Consider the following 24,126-nt stretch of genomic DNA (forward strand, 5'->3'; position numbering starts at 1 on the left):
CGGTGGCCGACCCTTGTCTGAGCCCGGAACAGTCGGTTATTAGCGCAACCATTGTATATAGCGTCATTTAGCGTGTACCTATGGTACCAATTTCATGTATCGTCGTGTTTATTCTTATTGCTGTTCATTCTTTGCATGCCCTTTGTATTTGCGTATTAACTTAAACGTGAGTGATTCAAACAATTTGTGTATCATGTGTTTTTATTCATTGGCTCACAATTGTCGTCATTTCTTTTTAGTTATGCCATGTCAGACTGTCATAACTAGGGGCCGCTATGTTCCCGACAATTTTCACCAAATCAAACGTCATATAAAAACCGTTCAAGTCTACTGAATATTACGTCATGGAAATTCCTAAAGCATGTGCCAAAATTGCACCATCGTTCATAAGACCTGTTTGGGCCTGTTTAAACAGGAAATATTACATCAGCTTAAACACCTGTTGGAATGACTTCATAATTGTCTTTCATTTATTGCGTCACAGTTACTTTCTACGTGAATTTGAGATATTGATATCTATTCTGGTCATTCGTAAAATGATTGTTTGAAAGTTGGCCGCACATTTAACTGTTGGCTTAGTGCTTGCTAGCTGGACAAAAGTTCCGTCTTTTATCCAAGTAATCTGTTCTGTAGTGACAGTTTTCAGTGGTGTACGCGTTGCACCCCCTCGTTTTCGGTAGCCGTGGGCTAATTTTTACAGAAATACACTTTTTGAAAAGAAGTTCAAGTGTGTGTTTCTTCGGTCATTATATGCAGACGAAAGGATCCGGGAACTTTAAGTTACAATTTTCCCACGAAGAAATTATGGTTTACCGCTGTGACCAAGGGTATACTGTAAAATGCAAACAAACTTTTGTTCTTGTAACTTTATAACGCTTGCCGTTGTCGACTGAAAGCGTCTGCTTGGTTTTTGAAGCTGGTCAACACTTAACGAGAACATGTGACAGCGTCTGCAACATACACTGACGTGCTGGAAGGTGGGCAGCAGATATAATAATCAACCACCAGATATAAGCTTAGATGCGACCGAATGAAGTGTAAAGTTTATACACTTTCCCTATGCCTGTAATTAAATGTGAACACATAGCTTTCATAGTAAAACAGGCTAGTCAGATGTCCCCGTTTATTCCAATATATGTGATGCTTAACACAAATAGCCTAAGACAAAAATGTCAACAATTCATCAGGTAGCGGAAACTACGCCTCACTCTTTGTTAATCAAACAACCCGCTAATGAAGACCTTGATCGACACTGATAAAAACAAAAATGTTTTGTATCGCAAAATTTTAAATTGGCAACTGACGACAAAAATGTAATTCAAAACCCTTGTCGTTGTTGGTGGACGACTAGACTGCAAATCCAGAATGGCAGCACCAAGGCAGGAACAAGCGAAAAGACGTTCCATCGACGCAAAATTAACTCAACAGGGGAAATAATGTCAAATTTCGCTGAAGCTAAACTTGCGTGAAGATGTGAACAGTCGTTTTCCTGACAGCAAACCAGTTATTTTTTTACATTAAATCAACGTCTGAAGACGTTGAATCAATGTACAAAAAGACTGGTTAGCGGTCTGCATCTAGGCATGGCAAAAGTCGAAATGACAACAGAGTCAACTTAAGCACACCTGCTGGAGTAATTGATCTTTGTCTATTACATTTTTCAGCTAACGTGACTGTATAACTCACACAAAAAAAAAACAATCAGAAAAAGCTGAGTGAAGCCACAAATTCAGGTACAGGTGAAAAGAACAACAACGCGCCAATAAAACTATTTTGTTGCACTCTTTAAAAGCGTTTTCATGACCGGGTTCAACTTGTTGGCCGTGGTGACGATGCTTCCAACGAAGATCTTAGAACCCCATTGTTTGTGTGTGATGACTTTGCAACAACCGAGATCTTCAATTCGAAAGCCGAGTTTGTTGTAACGTTCATCAGTTTCAAAGAGTGTGGTATTGGTGTGGTGCCCAAAGTACTGCAAAGGAAAAAATTTGCGCTTTTAAAGCAAATCCGCATCAGCTCTAGAAAGGGACTACAGTCAAACAGGGCTGTTGCGAGGATAATTTGGGCCCGGTACCAATAAGATCACCATGCCCCAGATTAAGGCACTACTAGAAAAATGTACGATATCCAAAGAATAAATCGGTGGTTTTTCTTCAAGTTCCGGAGCCCCTTGGAAAGCTTACAGCCTCTAAAATTATCCAGGGCCTGGTCCAAAAGTACCTCCCGGACCCCCTGTAAACGCTACTGGCGTTTCCAGCCAGTTCATCAGTTGGGTCTACGTTCACTATTCGCTACCTAGAAGCCATAAACATCAAGTTCAGCAACAGAAAGAATTTTTAGAGATAATTTTGAAGTATAATTTGAGGACTTGAATGACAGTTAAATTTTAAACGCGGCACTCTTTTTACCAGTATACTTCTGAAAACAAGGTAGACCCTTGGAAAAATGGTTTCTGCAAGTGCAAGAAATAATTTTCGCAGTTCTTGCTTCTGAGAGACCGGCGGTTGACTTGGACATTGTATCATGGCATAATCTTCAGAATTGGTTATATATCGATAAGGGTCATTAAAAATCTAACTGAAGCTGTTTACGTGGGACAGTACTCACCGGTTGACCAGAAGAAGGATCGATAAAGTCACACCAAAACCCATGAGCTTTCAGTAGCTGGCATACCTCTGTTGCAGTGGTAATGAACTAAAACAGAAAAAAAAAACGTGTGAAGTAAACTATTGAGAACGAAAAATAATGAATGGCAGCGTCAAGTTTTTACCAGGTTACAAACAAAATACCATCTACTAGTTCACGAACTGTATATGAAATACATGAATATTTTTGTGAAAATTATTCCGCTTTTTATGTATAAAGTCCTTAATTCAAAATCGACTGGAAAAATAGAATTACCAAAGTCAGCAATAAAAAACAAAGCATGACCACAGAAACAATGCAGTTGCTGTCAGACTAAAAAAAGGTGAAGGTGAGTCTCATACTGAATCCAAGCATCGGGAGGGGGAGGATGAGAAGATAAGGTTCTCATTATACTAAGCCTTCGGCACAAACGAGAGTAAGGTGGCTAGTTCCTTGCTCTCGGCCGCCTTTCCTTCAGCAACTACGCCCACCCAATTTATTACACCCTGGGTAGAGGCGAGCGGTGTTTTTTAATAGCCAGCTTAAGCCAGGAGTAGAAACAGGATTTCATGATTGGAAAGCGATAGCCTTATCCGTTACGTCATGCTACCGCTGTCAGACTAACAGACAGACTAACATTTTCCAAAAGTTCTTCTCTCTCAGCTGCCACCGCGTTGTTCCATCCTGACATATCGTTGTTTGTCTTCTGCGTAATTGTAATCACAGTGACGTTTGACTGGGGCATCCCCACAAATAGCGAGGCAAAGTCTGAAACACAGCAAAGTATTTCCACTTGGGGCAGGCATTCCAAGCTTTTCTCCAGTTTTTATCAGTAAATCGTCAAAGACCTTTTTATGTTTGTCATGATGGTGTTAAGCAAGCACGAGTTGCGACATGACACGTTAAATAGACGACTTTTTCAAAGTGGGCAATTTCGTGGAAAAAATATCAAAAATTAAAGATAAAGTATAAAGCTGTTTTCACATCGGTTCAGTGCCGCTATATGAGTGTGAGAGATTATAACAACGACAAATATTTTCGTATCATAAAAAGCCTGTCCTCTCACACGACATAAGTTGAAAAGAATTTTGAAAAAACCTTTATATAAAATTTTAGGACAATCTTGAATGGCCAACTCCACGGCGGCTCCTTCGAAGTATTCACATATTATGATGTTTGCAACCTCATTGTTTTCACTCGACATGTCACGGTCTTCGTCCAAGTACTAAACATGGCACACCGGGGTAAACTTTTTAAAAGTTTAACGCATGCAGAGCAAGCATTTTGCTTGCTTTTCGTTACGTCTTTTGTTCTAAGATTGTTAACACTGTTGATAAAATAATAATAAAAAATGATCGAAGTACAAAAAACACCTCAATAAGTACGCACCTACAGAAGACAAACGGATAATAGAAAAAAGTAGATCACTCTGACAATCGAACTGTCAACTAGCGGAGGATGCAACACCAGAAACGCAGAAAGTCTGTGAGTTTACGTTGAAAATTAATTGTGTAGAAAGCAGGTAACATAATGTTAAACAGAACCGCAACTATATCTGCACCATACTGCATCTACTTCAATTACTTATTAAAAATTTATGGGCCTATCACTAACGGCAAAATAAACAAATGATTACATCTGATTCCGCTAGAAGCTGTGATATGATGGTGAGCTGTCGATCACTGTTAGAGCCGCCCTCAAGAGCGTCGCTTGGCGGAATATAGGTTCTGAAACGCACATCAGTTTATAGAATGAAAAATCTACGGTATCTATTTTGCATAAAGACTAGAGTCTTCAACATGAAATAAAGATTCAATGCAATATATAAGTGTGTTTTTCAACCTTTTCTGTGCCAACAAGCAAGAAACACAATCAAAAAATCTTGCGGAACACTTCACCCAACTAAAAAAATACTTAAATTGTGTGTATGCAAAACAATTTAGTCATACATAATTCATCAATCATATGTTGTTTTATTTTATGTAATATCACGGCCTGTTTTGCTGTAGCTGTGAGGTGTAAATTGAAAACTGCTAGACTACTGCTAAGCTTAGGTGAGAAATAACAAATAAGCTTTGCACATGCAAATATTTTTGCTATCATTATTGAGCAGCAGATACTCTCGGCAATGACGTTAGCAAATCACGCACACAATTCTTTACTGCAACGTTACCCTTCTCATATGTGAAGTACCGGTACAAATCCCACACAATGGGAGAAACGCAGTAAGTGATATGTATACATATCTTTATCTAATCTTCATGAAGAGTTCTGCAGTTTCAGAAGTTCATTAATGTCCTAACCATACTGTTATAAAACGGAATGGCCCGTTTCGGTGAGTCCGATCCCTTAACGTGGGATTTTTTCAATTTTTTTTTTAAATTATCGGGTACCGTAGCCCAATTATCATTGCCGTTTTAGGGTTACGGGTTAGGAGTTAGGGGTTAGAGGTTAGGAACTCACCGAATCAGACTCACCGAATCGGACTCACCGAATCGGACTCACCGAATAGTAGCAGACCCTTATAAAATATGGTTGACAAATAATATCGTTGAATTCACTACACTTACATAAGAACGGTTTCCCTTTGCCAATTTCTAGGCACTACTGATGACAAGTTTAAAATTGTACCAGTTTTGAAGCTTTCTAAATCGTGTAGTAGCCAAGTATGTATCAACATAAAACTATTATTATCTTGATAGTCTAATGAAAGAAAAATGATCATTAAAAAATGTAGTACTCAAATATAGGGCAAGCAGGATATTACACACTTGTTTTTATCAGCAATATGCGCAGTGGTGGCACCGATATTTCCAGGCAAAGGAAATTTCTTGTTGTGTGGGCTCAGTGGTCCCATAAGCTCATCAGGCCACACTGTGTTTGATTCTGGAACACAAAATACTGCTTCATATACCACAATAATTACGCTAGTATAGTAGCATCTGGATGACAAGAGTTTTTATGTATATAATTCTTAGTTAGAAACAAAAAGCATTCAGTCTTTGGTCTAAGCATGGTGTATGGAGTTGAAACACCTGTACCTCATGCAGGCTTTCTGTATATATGTCTGTTTTACATTCTCTGACGTCGCTTCCCATGCTTATTGTTGTTGTAGGAGCCTGTGCATCCCCTGCAGGCTCTCCATAGGTCAATTTTTGCATTCCTTGGGGTGTTGTATGTCAAATGCCAGTAGTTTACACCTCATGTGATCTGTTTTTCAACGTGTAATTCACTTGTAATCATTCCTGTGCCACTCGTTCAGTTTGTGCTTGTCAGTCTTGAGTATCGTTAGTATACAGTTACAGTGCAAAGCATAGACACCTTAAATAGAAGGACTAGTATCTGCTATGCTCGGTATTTGGAACTTGGATCCCAAATCCAAACTTGGGTCCATCTAAAATGTGGTATAAATTATTCATAAAACTTTGCATTTGATGTCAGTTACAGGGTTTTGGGGGCGAGGATTCCATTTTTCACACTGGTTTTGTTCTAAAATATCAATGAAAGGTTTTTTGAAGCTTATTACTTATTAGTCGCAAAAATATTACAATTTTGGCAAAAATGGGTGTTTTTTTTACTTAAGTCAATGGAACAAGAATTTGAATTAACATTCAGTATACAATGACATCTGCCTAGGCCAGTGGTTTTCAACCTTTTTGGTGGAACGGAACCCAATAAAACATTCCACAAGCTCGAGGAACCCCTGTTCCATAATTTAATTGCCTTATGCAAAAAAATCGTTTAATCAATAAAATTAAATTAAAATACTCATCTTCCGATTTATTTATGTACAATAAAAATACAAACTGTAAAAAATTACATTTATTCTCATAAAAAATTCAATGAGAAACTTGAGCCTGGTGTTTCTAGCACAAGTCTTTAATATTGGGTCGTGTGTTTAACAGACACACACGAAGTTCATCTTCCACAGACAGCAATTGTGCTCGTCTCTTGTGCTTGATGGTTGTCAGAGCTGAAAATCCAAACTTACACAAGTAGGAGGTTGAAAACAGCATAAGAAGTCGCAGCGCTTTCTGAGCAATTGTAGGATATTCCTTTTCAACCAACAAGCAGAATGCATCCATATAATTATAAATAGACTCTCGGATTTGAATATAAACTTGCGGAACCCTTAGACTTACTGGCGGAACCTTAGGATTCCGCGGAACCCTGGTTGAAAACCACTGGCCTAGGCTATATCAGAGCAGATGCGTAGCCTATATTCAATAAAGTTATTCGTCAGCTGTGAGCTAATTTAATGCCATATTTTTCTTAAAAAAACAGTGTAACTGCATATTACTCGGAATGGCCCGTTTCGGTGAGTCCGATCCCTTAACGGGGGATTTTTTAATTTTTTTTTAAAATTATCGGGTACCGTAGCCTAATTATCATTGCCGTTTTAGGGTTTGGGGTTAGGTGTTAGGGTTAGAGGTTAGGAACTCACCGAATTGGACTCACCGAATAGTAGTAGACCCCATATTACTGGCCTACTTAAGCAGAAAGTTTCTCTCTCCTGCACAAGCAAGTCGCTTTTGTCCAGAACAAATCCTTTCAAAAGAATATTGGACATCCGTCATGCAAGCTGCTTTAATTCTAGCCATTGGGCTATTGATATGTGCTAAAATTGGGCTCACATGAATTCAACAGCAGTGAAAGTTCTACTTCTCAAACATGATTGTGATGTAGCCTACTGAATAAACAAAATGAACTGTTGAAAGTTTGTGTATCATCAGTCCACCCAGGTCAAATTTTGAAGAAATGGTAAATCAATTGCATCATCGTAGAAATTTTCATTTTCAGTTCCCGACAAATAAGATCGAATTTTGTGTTCTAAACATCCAACCAGAAAAACAATCTTGTGTTTGATAGAGCCATTATAAGCAATGAGCTCTTCAGTGCCAGCAATATTCAGAAAATCATCGTCAATATGAATGTTAGAATCGCATTCAACATCACCCAGACAGTTGTGGGGTAGAATCATTCAAAAGACCAAGAAGGTTCTTGGTTTCAGCAGCTGCCTTGATGTCTACAGTATTAATATAGAAATCACTGCCACTACGTTGTCTGGCTTGGCCAAAGAACCTTTCAAGCGCTTCATCATCAAACACACCAGGTAGGACATGACTGGAATTATACTCCCTCAGCTATAACTGTGCAGCCTGAATGTTGGTTCTTGTTGACACAACAAATGTATCTGCAGTTGTTTTCGTGTCTTTTCATTAGATCATGACCACCTGTCCAGGCTCAAGGGGACACCACGTCAAATTTTTTACAAAGCTTCTTGAAACTAGTGTAGTCCTTTATCCACGGCTGACGACACTTATCCTGCATGTTCATAGCAGAATAGTTATCATTGACATTTATCATGTAGAAGTAGAACCAGTCAGTGATGAGCTTCACAAAAATGATAGTGCCATCACTACAAAATCGAGTAGCTTTTTCAAAGTGGAAAGGGAAGCCACAGTCTTTTCGTGAAAAATCTGTCAAACAAAAGGAAAAGTTTTTTCCGCAAAGGCTTGGGGTAGGCCTACACAGCTGTGTACATACGCGCCGACTTCCGGGGGGCAGCGCCCCCCGTAAATTTATGGTTAAGGGGCAACAAAAATGGTTATTACAAGTGGTGTTTCAAAAATCAAACACTTCGTGAAAGAGATTTAGATCATTTAAACGGACTTAAAGTATGCCGAAAGCGAAAAATAGCCTACGTTGCTCTTGCCCGCAAAACAGCTGTTGCTCGCATGACTTTCTCATACAGTATGGAAATTTCAAAGTAGATGGTAGAGTAACTTACGCTGCTGGAATAGTAACGTAACTATTCATTGCAATATTAAGTAAACCAGCTAAATTAGACGCGCTATTTTCAACGAGGTCTTCCCGCTGTGAGATCAATTATGATTGAAGAGAACGCATTGTTTTATGCGCAATGTGTGAGAATTAAATCGAAAACCGATAAAAGAAAAGGTGTTTAACTGTTTAATGGTCTTGGTCGCAAATATTGCCTGCATAAACGACGTTTCTTACCGCTATTATTATCGGGTCTGCTACTATTCGGTGAGTCTGATTCGGTGAGTTCCTAACCTCTAACCCCAACCCCCTAACCCTAAAACGGCAATGATAATTAGGCTGCGGTACCCAATAATTAAAAAAAAAAATTGAAAAAATCCCCCGTTAAGGGATCGGACTCACCGAATCGGACTCACCGAAACGGGCCATTCCCATTATTATCACCTAGCTAACCTGACATCATTGTTTTATACGGCCGCGATGATTTGACATCGACTTCAACGATCATGGAATGTTACGTAATTCGAACGATTATATCTTACAAGCAAAAATTAAAAAATTGATCTCATAAAATAGCTTTTTTCGCTGTTTTGTCTCGTGAGCTTTGCATATTGCTCAACAAGTGCATAAAGTTTAGAATTGACAAGAAATCAATAAATTTGGAAATTACGTTTGAATCACGACAAATAAACGTATTCAAAACTTTTAGTTCGGCCGACGCCATTACATACTCCATAATCTACGTCGGCAATGATTTTGCCGCAGCAAAAATGTGTTCATTTTGAAAACTGCCGAGCTTGTCCCGTGTATAAGTTGAACCTGCCTTTTTGAGGTGAAAATCACTTGCGAACATCTTGATTCTTGACCTATACTCGAGTATACAGTACACGGTATTCGATAAAAGACTATAAAGACTTTCGATAAAAAACAGAAGAGAAAACATTTCGCCGTTGGTAACGCTTTGATAATAATAATAATCAAGTTTTTATTTGCACCCATCGCGATAACATAATATTAGAAATAAAGTCCTCCTATAAAATTATTACCGGTTTACATAAAGTACACTGTGATACTAGGGTGAAATGAAATTCCTAAATCAAAAAAGTGTAGTTCTTAAAACCCGACAAATGGTCCAAAACCACCATAAAATTTGATTTTAGGGGGTTGCCACTTTTATTGTCCTGGCAACCGGCCACTAGGTGGTCTGAGAGGTCCCAATTTCTGAAAATAGCCATAACTCCTGAACCGAACATTCTAGAAACACGTGGTTGGTCTCAAAAGATGCAGAACTATCAAGTTTCTATAAGTCCTAAAAGAAGTTTTTGGTCTAAATCCACTAGAAAAATAGTTCTATATCTGAAAAAAATCTATATTTTAAAGCAAGTGCAACCAAAAATAAAATGCATTTTTAATGTATGTAAATGAGCTAGTTCTTTTGATCTAGAGGCATGATAAAAGATGCTGGTGTAATAACTGATGCAGATGAATCCTACGTGATTGACAGAAGCAAGTTGAGAAGGGAGCGAAATAAATATAGATGTATAGTGCAGGTAGAAGAGAAGAAGTACTTTGATTTGGTCGATAGTTTGTATTTTGATGGAAGAAAGAATGCCACTCTGGTTATGCTTATGGGGGAAAATGAAAAATTGTATAGATCGACACAATTACAAGAGCATTATGCTATAGTTGGCGAGCCTGGAGAGTTTTACCTCACACATATATCCCCTGAGAATGGTAAAGGTCGCACTATAGCACAAGATATACAACACAATCAAAGATACTGATTTAGAGGAAGCGTTGGTTATTGCTGGGACAGATGGCACTGCATCTATGACTGGTGCAAAAAATGGGTGCATCAGAGCTTTGGAAGAACTAGTGAACAGGCCACTACAATGGGCCATATGTCTTTTACACTGCAACAAATTGCCCCTGAGACATGTCTTTCTTAGTCTGGATGGGACAACTCAGAGTCCAACTACATTTTCAGGACCTATATTGGCAAAATGTTTGGTGGGGTTGCTTCAGACTGGCCAGTGGAAAACTTCAAGCGGATATATACCAAACCAAAAATTTCCCAACACTTCCAAATGAAATTATTGATGATTTAAGCCATGATCAATACTATGGCTACAGAATATGTATGGCAATCATTCTTGGTACGGTACACACGGATCTAAAATTGTTGGAGATAGGTCCAATTGATCATGCAAGGTGGCTCACTCTTGCTTGCCGAATCCTCCGGTATTATACCTCAACAAGGAGACCATTCGAAAATTTAATACTCCTGGCTGAGTTCTGTGTTCATACCTATTTTCCTACTTGGTTTCAAATAAAATTAAAAAACAAAATCACTGATGGATCCAAGAATTTCTTCAATCTTGTGCAGAGAATTGTTCAATTTCCCAACCAACAAATTCGAGATATTTCATTGAAAGTTGTGCAAAGAAATGCATTCTTTGCACACCCTGAGAATATTCTTCTTGGGATGCTTTCCGATGAGGATGAAAATATCCGCAGGTTAGCAGTCAACAAAGTCCAGGCATTAAGGGGTAAAATACCTTTTGTAATAAGTGATATATAATAATTTTAAAGGAGGGTATGTTGAACGTGACGATGACAAGGACGATGCCAACACTGATGCCAGATGCAGATCAATAAGGCGATTTCTATTACCCCGTCTCAACCTCAATGCCAAGTCTTACCACAGACTTGTTAACCTCAATGTAGTTGACATCGAAGAACCTCCAGCAATCCGAAACCTCACTGACTCGCTTATTGAAGAACTGAGGATGAAACCCTTAACATTTATACAACCCTGCCACAATCAAGCCGTAGAAAGGCAAGTCTTCGGAAGCTTCCTCTGCTGTAATAGGACATGATCGAAGAGATGGTATGATTCTTCAAAGAATAAAATCGAGGAGGCTGATGAAACGATTTGATACCAAGAAGCAATTTGTGTAAACAGGTCTGTGATGTGTATTTTGTATTGATCCTCAATGACTCTATTGTGTCAATGCAATAATTTAGCTTAATTTTAACACTGATGATGGATAATTGGATATAGTCTTTTTCTTTATCCAAAATGTCTCATGAAGAATTGAAGATATGAGTCTATTTGATAATCTGTTGGCTCTTATATTTTAGCGTTGATTAACTAAACGCTCCACTCATTTTGCTCCTAAATGTATCTTTGCTTTATGCTTTTGCTCGTTCTGGGAGAAATGTACATTTTTTCACATAACTTTTTTCTTGTTGACTTTAGACCAAAAACTTATTTTAGGACATATAGAAACTTGATAGTTCTGCATCTTTTAAGACCAACCATGTATTTCTAGAATGATCGGTTCAGGAGTTATGGCTATTTTCAGAAATTGGGGCCTCTTCGGCCATCTTGTGGCCGGTTGCCAGGACAATGAAAGTGGCAACCCCCTAAAATCAATTTTTATGGTGGTTTTGGATCATTTGTCGGGTTTTAAGAACTACACTTTTTTGAATTTCAGGAAAAAAATTGTTTTCACTCCACCCTACTGTGATACAACAGATGACAGGAAGCAGCGAAGTGACATATAGTCCGATGACTGCTCGAGTCAGCTGCTCCCCTTATTTTGGCTTGCCATTAAGTGTCTTTGCCGAGATACAGCGGCATGCTCTGGAGCGGTGTCGAACCCACGTCCTTTCAAACATCGCGCAGACGTTCTCACCACTCGGCTACGCAGCCGACGATTTAGCAAAATGACATTTCCTTTTCGTGTGAGTGAATAACAACGATCAAGACAGTGAAGTTATCGAAATAAAACGCAAAAAAGTCATGATTTTTTTGCGTTTTATTTCGATAACTTCACTGTCTTGATCGTTGTTATTCACTCGCACGAAAAGGAAATGAATCGGCATGTTTTCCAACTGTTTCAATCATGAGCTAACAATATCAAAATTGTGGTGCAGTGCTGATAAGCCCAGCCTCATGGGCAAAACCTGTGTCTATCGCTGAGTTCATGCTTCACTCGACTGCCAAGAAACACAATATCAAAATTGTTACGACTAGGCGTACAGCATACATAAAACTAATCGTTTCAAACAGCGGTTCTAATAAATTTGGTTTGCGACCTAGGTGTCAATATAAACAAGACACTAATTAGCTTAATCAAAGACTATTTTAGTTGAAGCAAATAGCGTTATGGTTATGACGCCATCACCTTTCTCGCCCCCCAAGGTTTTTTGAAAAGTCGGCGCCTATGGCTGTGTATGTGACCTTTGTTAAACGTATGCTGTTTTACGATCTTCATTGTGGAGTGCTTCAATATCACGCCAGCATGCAACATGCATTTTCACCTCTTTCATGAAAGAGAATTCTTTATTGTGCTCAATTGCAAGTTGTGAAAAGCGTTGCAATTAGTTGCAATTCACATTTCTTTGTCATGCTTTCGAAAGTTTCAAACTTTGTTACACTGCTGACCAACTTCTTAATTCAACTGTTTCATCACAAACCATTTATTTGTGCTGCAATTCATTGGCAAACATTGCTTGCTTGTTAACTGCAATTGTTGTGGATATTTTCAATAGATTTAGCAACAGTTAGCCATAGTAGTCTACAGTAAGTCATAGTCATGTATGCGCAATTTGCGCAAATTATGCATACTAGTCTTAAGATTTTAGGACCCAAGGTTAAAAACCCGAGATTGCGAGTTACGAGTCCTTCTATTTAAGGTGTCTATGGTGCAAAGTCAAATTTACCTTACAATTTTCATCTTATGTAATTGCAGATATGTAATTCCTGATGAGGACACACGTACGTGTTGAAAACGTTAGAGTTTATTTTTAATTATGTTATATTTGTGTATATATGTAATACATCAAGTTAAACCCGCTGAAGTTACTTTGTTTTATTTCTGTAATATTTAATAACATTCTAAAAACATGATGAAATGGTGCACACAAGGCCGTGTGAGCACCAGCTCGGGCCTCCCCCCAAAATTGTACCGGTAGGCTATGTGATAACTGAACAGTAACTCTTTTTTCCTCTTAGAAAGATATTTTTATACTTTTTGGAGTGTAATAATTTGGTGGTAATGTTGTGTATCTTAAAATTTCAATAACACATTATGTGATTGCTGTGTTAATTCGAAAATGTATTCAATCACTATTCACTACTATCATTCTGGCAGAATTATTCTGCACGTACCGCCTGACAAAACAATCCATAAAAAGATACGTGTTAAATAATTTGATAACAGCAACAACACGCGGACCCTCAAACAAGCATTTCTTGTTGCTATATTTATTTTCATGCCGTTTGAAAGTCAGGCTGCCATTTTTAATTTTTATAAAAAACGGAGTTTTTCTAAAAACGTAAATTTATAACTAAAAAACAAATCACACAGAGAGTAAAAAGATAAAACTGACACAAGTTGTGGTAACATTATTGATCAATAAATTGTTAAATTTTTTCTGACAAATTATTTTCAATTGCAAAGTATTTACAAATTTGTGAAATGGATGCAATTATATCGATGGTCACAAATACGCACATGAACCCTATTAGTTTGTCACATAAAAGCTAGCCACCATCAAGTTGTTGTTGTTGTTGCATCCAGGCTGGGTCTGCTACTATTCGGTGAGTCAGATTCGGTGAGTCCAATTCGGTTAGTCCGATTCGGTGAGTTCCTAACCTGCAACTCCTAACCCTAACCTCTAACCCCTAACCTTAAAACGGCAATGATAATTAGGCTACGGTATCCGACAATTTAAAAAAAAAAATTGAAAATATCACCGAATAGGGATCGGACTCACCGAATCGGACTCACCGAATCAGACTCACCGAATCGGACTCACCGAAACGAACCATTCCAATTCAGGCTTCTGCCTGGTTCTGTCATAATTTTTAATTTAATAGAAAAAGGCTTAAAAATCTTGAAACACCACAACAACTTTACAATTTAATTGGTACCGGTATGCTTTGCTGCCGTAAACAACTAAACAAATAATTGACTTTAATTTTTATTTTTGGCTGATATTTGCAAAATCAAAATCGATATTAAGATTCGGTAATTTAAGATTCGGTAATAACTGTTCTGGAATAGAATTCAAACTTTCAACCATTTCAAGATACCTATCCTAATTGTATGTTAACAAATTATTCTAATGACTAAAGTTCAATAGTTAAAATGGGATGCAACCTAATTCGTACCATGAACAATTTGTACCGTCAGTTTGTACCTTGAAAAGATCGAGAAAAAAAAATTAAAAAAAAACGAAGTTGCTGATCGCAGTTTCCGCAAACATTTTAAAAATTTTCGCAAACACACAAAAACTCTTAGGATCATTACCAGAAATTTTAAAATGTTTGCGGAAACTCCAATCAACCCTAACCCTTTTAAGTTGTTTGCGGAAACTTTGATCAACCCTAAACCCTAATCATTTTAAAATGTTTTTTTTTTGGTAGTTTTCATTGGTATATAATATAGTTTTTTTTGTAAAATACTGCCGCCGAGGTGGAAGCTGACTTGGTGACCTCATGAGGTTTTTCGCTTCCTTCCTCTCTCGCTTCTATGTAATGTACCGTACCAGTGTATTTGTCGTGACAATTTGAGAAAAAAAAATAAACTAGTGATTGATTGTTTGCGGAAACTGTGATCAGCGACTTCAGCAAACTGTTAGGATCATTACCGGAAATTTTAACATGTTTGCGGAAAAACAGAAACTGCAATCAGCGACTTCGGCTTTGTTCTATTTTTTTCTCTCGATCTTTTCAGTTTGTTTGTTTGCGGAAACACCCTAACCCTTTTAAAATGCTTGCGGAAACTCTGATCAACCCTAACCATTTTAAAATGTTTGCGGAAACTGCGATCAGCGACTTCAGCAAACTCTTAGGATCACTACCGGAAATTTTAAAATGTTTGCGAAAACTGCAGAAAAACGGAAACTGCGATCAGCGACTTTGGCTTTGTTCTATTTTTTTCTATCAATATTTTCAGTTAGTTTGTTTGTGGAAACACCCTAACCCTTTTAAAATGCTTGCGGAAACTTTGATCAACCTTAACCCTTTTAAAATGTTTGCGGAAACTGTGATCAGCGACTTCAGCAACCTCTTAGGATCATTACGGAAAATTTTAAAATGTTTGCGAAAACTGTGGAAAATCGGAAACTACGATCAGCGATGTTCTATATTTTTCTCTCGATCTTTTCAGTTTGTTTGTTTGCGGATACAGATACCTAACCAATACTCCGATACCCTAACCAGCAATACTCCCATACCCTACCTAACCTTGCGGAAACTTCAATCAGCGACTTCGGCTTTTTTTAATTTTTTCTCTCGATCTTTTCAAGGTACAAACTGACGGTACAAATTGTTCATGGTACGAATTAGCTTGCATCAGTTAAAATGCAGTTTTGAACTTTCAATAGGCCTAATCACTGAAGGAACAATTAACTGACTGGTAAAGCGGTGGTCGAATAAATTTGTGGCTAGAATACGGTGCGATACTGATGAGCCCAGCCCCATGGGCGAAACACGTGTCTATCGCTGTCAATTCTTGCTACAAATCGGCTGCCGAGAAACAATTAAAGTTGTTGTCAAATGACACTTAACAATCTTATAAAAATTCTGCAGGTATACCTTCTGGTCGAGTAATTGTTGGCTTTGTTTCATCATTACTTTCAAATTCTGAATAAGGTCGGACATTCACAATTGCATAATGAACATTTTTCAAGTTGGTACAGTAAGTTAATAGCCTGTTGGCTACAGTACGAGATCGGCCAACAACACCAGCCATTACATCTTCAATATAGCGGTACAATAAATTAAATCACAAGCTGATGCTAAAAAATTAAGTCTTAAAACATCACAGAAGCTTTTGGCCTAACAAAAACAGGGTTTGTAGATTTTAAGCTGCCCGATGTTCGGCAACGTCTCTTCTGTATTTATCACTTATAAAGCTTCAGGCAGCTGAAAACCTAGAAGCCCCACAAAAACTAACAACTTGTTGCAGTACAATACAGTAGCCTAAAGTAAATCAAGTTAAGAATATTTTAGTGAAGATTTTGTTGTCTGCTTTGAAGCAGTTTTTTTGCCAAACTCATTGTTGTAATCCTTAAGGAAGATATAAAAAGACAGAGGCTATCTTTACCATATATTGTGAATATACCTAGCCTAGTTGCCTTTGAGGCTATGGTGGTAGGCCTACATTGCTTGTTTAATGTTTACTCAAGCTGCCAAGCAAGACTATTGAGTAGGCTAGGCCTATTGATATTGACCTTAAATTTTCATAAATATCACCATTGTCATTCTGGCAGAATAGTAACCAGAGTTGCCAGATTGACATTTTAAAGGCCAAATTTGGATTTTTTAGAGTCTGTTTGCCTTAGAAATTATACATTTGACCTTTTTCTAGATTTGACCTTAAATTTGGCTTTTTTTAAATTTATTCTTCAAAATGCATAATAACTAATATTTCTCATATATCGTAACCTTACCAGACGAAAACCATATTCACCATTGTTCAATACATGTTCTATCACGTTCAGGCCCGGATTTAGGGGGGGGGGCAGAGGGTGCAGGTGCCCCGGGCCCCCGACATTTGAAGGCTCCCCTACGCGGAAAGAATGTGATTTTAAGTACTTTTTTTTCTTTTAACCTTTAAAGTTTCTGCAAATTCTGTGCAGTGCAATGCTGGATTAATGTTACTGTAGACGGAGAGGTGGTTTTTGCGTGGGGGCCCTCCGATCTAAAAGTGCCCCGAGCCCCTCATCAGCTAAATCCGGCCCTGATCACGTTCAGTCCGAAACTTGAGTAATCTCTGCTTGCTCCTTGGAATTTTGTATTTACGTTATCTTAAATATGCTTTTTTTGGTGCGTAGGCTATTGAAGCGCGGGAACATTTTAACGTTTTATTTATTTTTTCTCTTGTATTTTAAATGGCAAAATCGTCATTTCCGTAAGGTGGCAAATGGCAATTGACTAGTAGACGGTATGGTCGTCTTCTGGTTGTCTCCCTGGACCCAGTGCTGTATTCGTAAAAAAGCACAGGGTAGGCTATAGGCTATAGGTATTGTCTCAGATTTGATAAAATGATAAATAGGCCTACACAGCTTGCAAAATACTATCTAGCCTACTAATCTTTATCTCTACCAGAATTATCAACATCAAAATTGGACGAGAGGTATAAATTGTTTCTTTTTATGAATAGGCCTAGGCTAGGCTACATTCCAAACAACCTGCCGAGAGGAATCTTTATCCTCTTTACAAATTTGGGATTTAGTATCCTTAGCTGATCGGTAGTTTGGCAGCCAGGATCTTACACATTTTTTAGCAGTATAAATTGAGCCACAGGTGGTCCATTGCAATTAAGTTTAGTAAACATCGAACAGGCCACATTATCAATAAGCAACGATGCTCTTGAACCTGTGATAATATTGTTCAATAAACTGAAACCACGTTCACATTCTGCTGTAGAACAAGGAAAGTTGAAATAGCTGTCAAGAGAGGCTTCAAATTATTGGGCACAATTTCAACTTTTTCACTACGGTAAAGTCTCTTAACCCTTGGATTGACTGTATTTCATCAATATCAAAGCGTCTACAAATTCTTCTCACCTCTGCTTCTCCATGACGCAAATTTCCTTGTACCATTTTTTCAGGTTGCAAGTTAGCAATATCAACCAGTAGCTGACCATTGTTAGTGTCGGCATTAGCACAAAGTCTCATTTGCATTCTGCTAACAATGCTCTGAATGAATTGATTGAATGATAAAACTCTCAGAACGGGTTCGTGGTACACCCATGTACCATTGTACACTCGTATACCATTGGTCCTCAAAAGGTTAAGTAGTTAGTTAGTAATTATCAAGAATCAGTAGCCTAAGGATAGCATAGGCACTGTATTTGGAAAACCAGAGGGTAGGCCTACCGGTATAGCCTAGCCTACTATAGTTGCTCAAAAAAGCAGAGAGTATACTGCGTATACCGCCGTATAGTATACCCTACGAATACAGCACTGCCTGGACCCTGTCGGTATGGGAACTTGTGTAACTTTTACATTGTGTAGGCCAGTGGTTCCCAACCGGGGTACCGCGGCACCCTGGGGTGCCAATTGCAATGCTCAAGAGTGCCGCGAGATATTGCAATATTCCGGCCCATTCTTTATTTTAACTTTAACCCGTTATGTGCGGAATTTATTTATTTCTAACCGAGTTTCAGTGCGTAAGTTGCGCGTCTCGCAGTTATTCCCAGCTCCTTTCTGGAGAGTCGCTTAGTGGATAAGTCGCTGGCGGTAAGTAGATATAATCCGCGGTAAGCCTTTGTTTTCTCGCCCAGGAAAAACAGAGTGAAAGAGATTTTGGCTCGCTGCTGTTCTTTCCATAAAAACGTTTGAAACGCATCATTATTGCCAGGTTTCATGATTTTATTTTGCGAAGAATTCGAGAAATCCAGTTTTACTGGACTCTCATATTGTTATGAATCTTAAAGAAGAACTAATTAACATTCGTAACGATCGAAATTTTAAGCTTATGCACAAGCAGATGCTTCTCTACGACTTCTGGATAAAAATTCAAAATGAATATCCTTGTGTCGGAAAGAAAGCTATTGTGCTTTTGCTGCAGTTTTCCATGTCATAGCTTACCTATGTGAGTGTGGATTTTTCGTAACGAATTAAAACACGAGAACGACTGCTTGTAGTCGAGGAAGAAATGCGAATGGCTTTATCGAATGTGCCCCCACATATTAAGGGACTTTGTGCAAGAAGTTAAGCCCAAATTTTACACTGACTTTTGAATAACAACATTTATTTACGCGCTATACTGTACAACTCATTCTGTGTTATTTCATACAGTTATTTGAAATACAGAAACCTCATAGAATTGATCCAGTTTTGCCAGGGTGCCGCAAACTATTTATCTCTTTGATAGGGTACCGCAAGGTCTGAAAGGTTGGGAACCACTGGTGTAGGCTATTACCAGTGTTGTACGCGTCATTGAAATAATTTGACGGCGTCAGCGTCAGCGCGAATTGCCTAAAAACTTTACGGCGTAAAGGACTGCGTAAGCTCTTGAAGAAATTGACGGCGTCAGCGTCAGCGCTAATTTCTAGCGCTATTTTTTGCCAGCGTCTCATAAAACGGAAATATTTCAACCAAGTTCAGGCTAACAATAGCTATAAATAAAGAGCAGATATTATGTTTTGAGACTGTATTGTAATTAGCTGCTTAGCCTATTAGTTATTTCCTTGCAGAAAAACAAGCATTTCAAAACGTTTGTCTGACAATCTGCTGCGTTTAGGACGCATATTCAGGGGCGCCGGAGCGATTTTTGACTGGAGGGGCAAGAGTATGAAAAAAGGGCACTTTTGTTGCTGAAAGGCCAATTTGTTTTTAAGTTTTAAGATAAGATATAGCGATAATGCTCATCTATCAGCTCATTATCGAGTAATGATACAAGTGTCCGCTATACAAACAACAATGGCACGGAAGGGCATCATGCTATTTTATAATGATGTAATATAACTTACTGTGATGGAGAATTTTGTGTCGTGAATATTATTTTGAGGCAAAAATAGAACATTATAATTAGGCTAAAAGCGAATAGCATAAATTGTTATATTGCAAAGTGTGCAGTAGCTTACATGACCTCAAAAGGGCACCATTGCCCCCTCTTCCCTCCCCATCCACAGAAATTTGAGTGCAGGGGGGCATCTGCTCCCCCCCCCGCTTCCGGCGCCCCTGCGCATATTGTCCTTTCCAAGTGAAAACATGCGTTCCACAGCAGCGCTGGTTGGTATTGGTGTGTTGTATTTCAAAAACAAGTTGAAAACGTTTAGTCGGAAAGGTATCACTGTTCCAAGCGTGCTGTGATAGTTTAGCATGTATAAATTTTTTAACGAGGTCCACTGCACCAACATCGCTCTTTTCAGGGGCATAGAGCTCTTGAAATAAAGTATATTCAACGTCCGCGATGCCATTCATGGATTTTTCGTTTTCTGTCTCTGATCCCTCGTTCTCAATACATGGGTGATCACCATTTGGCGAACTTCTTCCGCGTGTATTCCAGGGAGCCATTCCAACCAACGCCAAAGCCAGTAATTCGGATGAGTCGCGCTGGCCAGAATATATTGTGAAACTCTTATTGTGAAACGAGATTTTCCATGAAAACAAAAAATGACGCTTAGCGCTTGACGCTTAAAATCGGCAAAATATTTGACGGCGCTAGCCTCAGCGTCAACAAAAAGTTGACGCCGTCAAATGACGCCGTCAAATTGACGGCGTCAACGTACAACACTGGCTATTACTTGCGTATTTCAAACACGTAGGCTACTATGTTCCTGTTACTGACAAATAAATCATTGATTGATTGATTGGTAAGCCTATGAGACATGAGTATGACAGTTATAATTTTGGATTTTGTGCCTTACCTTTCGCAGTTGCAATTGCTTTGCTGATAACAAGTCGAGTTTTTTTGTTTGAATTTCTGTGTTCACCATTTATTTTTTCACAGAAAAAATAGACTAACTTATAACTTAACATTTGCTTAAATGTGATGACGAAAAGTGGTTTTATTAGCGTCTGACTGTTGTTGCTTTCATCGCATTGTTTATCTCGCGTTTTTTTACGGATCGTTTTATTAGCCGGATCGCAGAGAATTAATCTGCTCGGAATGACAGGGTAAAAATATCACAGGCTACCGGAGGTTTTCGAACCCAAGATTTTTAGGATCTTGCTCCAATCAGAGTTTTGCTTTTTGAAATCAGGATGCGATCAGGCAATTTCCAGATATTTCAGATCCGAATGCGAAACAGATCCGAATCATTTCTTTTTCAGAAAATTTAAGAAAAAAGTTTATTCACTTACAATCACTGTCACTGATCTCCGCCCAAGTAGCTCAGTAGTTGAGCGCCGGACTCAGGATCAAGCGGAGCTGGTTCGGCTCTCGGAGTGTAGGCTATATGCGTGAGGCAGGGCCGTGTAAACCGCCTCTAGCCAAGGAGGCCCACAGCTGTTCAAGGGCCCACTCAGTTTAGTCTGTTTAATGTTGTTTTGACGAGTTATGGACCAGCTGACCAGCGACAATTGACGATATAATTGCATGGCTTTAGAAAGTAAATTAAAAGGAATAAAAAGTTTTTTTTGTGTTTCACAAAAAGACTAAAATGACAGCATAGACTAAAATCCGAAGTAAACCCTGCTCACTCAAATATTTTAGTTAATTAACAATTAAATTGATAAGTTTCATTATTGATGCCCCAGTGTTTCCCAACTTTTTTCGAGCCGTTACCCAAATAAACGTAGCGATTATAGCATATTAGGCTACACTTAATATTTTACTTCTTAAAAGAACTTAACCATTAGCCTATAGTCTGAGCGCAAAACGTATTGACCTGGAATAAATTGCGACCTTAACAAATTAGGTATCGTTGGAAAGCTTAACTCCTCTAGATTAAGATTTTTACTCTCCTCCAACCAGAGACCCTTGGCAAAAAAAGTTATAGCCGTTTTTTAAGCAGCACTTTGCGCCGCTAGTGGCGAAAGTTCAATTTTTCTTTTGTGCAAGTTTCTAGTCTCATTTTCAACTTTTTTCCCTACGTGTATAAGAAAGAGACATCTCACATTTGATAAAATATTTTTTATTTTTAAATGACGTCACTCTGACGTCATCCAATTAAAATTGCTTATCTATTACTTTCAGCCCATTGATAATTAATTGCAGATCCAATACATTTCAGTTCAGTTTTTTTTATTTCTGACCATCATATCAAAAACAATACACGCCAACATAACAAAGGTCCAGAAAAAGGTAGAAGCGACAAAACGCGAACGTTAAAACGTGCTAATAGTAAAATGTTAATATGCTAATAGTTACTGTAGCCTATATCGTTTTAATCATTACTTTTCAGTAAGTTTTTAGAAACAATCACTGCAAGAAAAAATGTCGTTTTTGGTGTGTTCTAGCATAGATGACTTATTACTGATAAAATAAAATGATTCATTATTTATTATTATTTTATTTTTTATTATTATTTTTATTTCATTTTATCTTTAATGAATGAGTAACTCAGTTTTTCCCCTGGCATAAGCAGGGCAACCGCAATGTTTTGACTTAACTTGGCAATGGCAATCAACTAAACAGAAATGTTGTGAAGGTATGACCTTAATGGCGAATATTTACGTTCAAGTTTTGGGAGCGTGCGACGTTTGTGACGTCACAAACTGAAGTGTCGTAACCAGCGTAGCCTCTCAAGACACGCAGCTGTCATTCATAGGCTACAACAGTTTATTGCATAACAGCAACGTCTGAGTAACACTCCACCGTGCGTATAGATACGCTTCAAACAATAGCAAGTATAGTTGCAAACCATACTTGCTACGAAGCGTTGCAAACCAGCGACAATACAGACGACCTTTCAAGCCAAAAACTAATACAAAATTTTATGTTTTGCAGGACGCTTTAGGAGTCAGTTAGTCAGCAGTAGCTTGCAGGGGCGCCGGAACGATTTTTGACTGGGGGGTAAGATTACGAAAAAAGGGCACTTTTGTTTACTAAAAGGCCATTTTTTTTAAGTTTTAAGATAAGATATAGCGATAATGCTAATCTATCAGCTCACTATGTATTGAGTAATGATAGCCTACAAGTGTCCGGTATACAAAGAAGGGCATCATGCTATGCTATAATCAGTGTTGGGCGCGATAACTCATTTTTCAGTTAAGCGATAACGATAATCGATAAACGAAAAATGCCTAAAGCGATAACGATAAACGATAAATCAAAAAAAAGTTAAGCGATAACGATAAGCGATAAATTATCGCCGATAATGTCCGATAACGATAATTTTTTTTTCTTGATTAGCGCTGCCCCATCCCATGCAGCACGAACTGTTTTCATCAACATGACGAAAAATCGAACATAATATACTGTGGTAAAGGGACAAAACTTTTTGTAAGTTATGCATGAATAGAATCGCAACAGCGGCAGTAGGTATCGAATCTTCAACCTCTTGATCCAGAATCAAACCACTGAGGTAACTGCCGTGCTTATAATTATACCTTCAAATACCAGTTGGATGCTTTTATCAAGTGAGTTAGGCTACACTGCCGCTTACGTGCAGTAGGAAAAATAATTAAATCAAATGAAAATACCATAAAAAAATTCCAAACTTTGTATTTTGCTTTCTGCTTAAAGGGCTGTTTACAGCAAAGTCAGCAATAATTGAAAAAATTCCAAATAGCGCAAAATGCTTGAAAATTTATCAGTAATCTTAAACGTTATTGGTAGTAAAAATGTGCATACTGTGAAATCCATCAAGCTTATCAAATTAGTCGTGTTTGTTTAAGAACAATAACATGATTATCGTAATTTACTGATAATTTCAGATAATTTTTTTTGTTTTCTTTGTGAACACCTTCATTAAAGCAATGGAAGAACGCTGAGTTGTTGAGATAAGAATTACAATATAGGCACTGTATTAGTGGGAATAAAAATATTTGATTGAGGTAGGCTAGGTCGCATAGGTAAATGAGAAAGGTTATAGCCTACTGTATTTAGCATAATTTTACCACGCAACTCGATGCGCCTATTGTCATGCAAAAACTACTAACTTACAAGATGCAAAAAATGTGATGTCGGTCTGCATGTCAAATGCTTCAAGCAATATCATATTCCGCAATGACTTGTTTCAGTGATATTGTGTTACTTTGCTAATTTTCATCTTCATATTTTTTGAACTTTCATTTCAATAA

At 38.1% G+C, this 24,126-nt stretch overlaps 1 protein-coding gene across 2 annotated transcripts; it reads right to left on the reverse strand.

The window, feature by feature from the left end:
- Positions 1–1,109: 1,109 nt before the first annotated feature.
- LOC145768675 (cobalamin trafficking protein CblD-like) lies at positions 1,110–16,213 on the reverse strand. 2 transcript variants are annotated; one of them, XM_082580237.1, is made up of 7 exons: positions 16,022–16,213; positions 5,397–5,511; positions 4,262–4,352; positions 3,724–3,850; positions 3,263–3,393; positions 2,608–2,694; positions 1,110–1,972 (listed from the first exon to the last, which is right to left on the reverse strand). In XM_082580237.1, exons 1-7 carry the CDS (start codon positions 16,176–16,178, stop codon positions 1,769–1,771), a joined length of 912 nt encoding a protein of 303 aa, XP_082436363.1. In that variant the 5' UTR covers positions 16,179–16,213; the 3' UTR covers positions 1,110–1,768. The 2 variants fall into 2 exon arrangements, with proteins under 2 accessions (XP_082436363.1, XP_082436364.1); XM_082580238.1 differs by lacking the exons at positions 5,397–5,511; positions 16,022–16,213 and adding an exon at positions 5,196–5,339.
- Between the last annotated feature and the right edge of the window lie 7,913 nt (positions 16,214–24,126).

This window comes from Aplidium turbinatum, chromosome 4 (genome assembly GCF_918807975.1).
Source record: "Aplidium turbinatum chromosome 4, kaAplTurb1.1, whole genome shotgun sequence".
Lineage (NCBI taxonomy): Eukaryota > Metazoa > Chordata > Ascidiacea > Aplousobranchia > Polyclinidae > Aplidium > Aplidium turbinatum.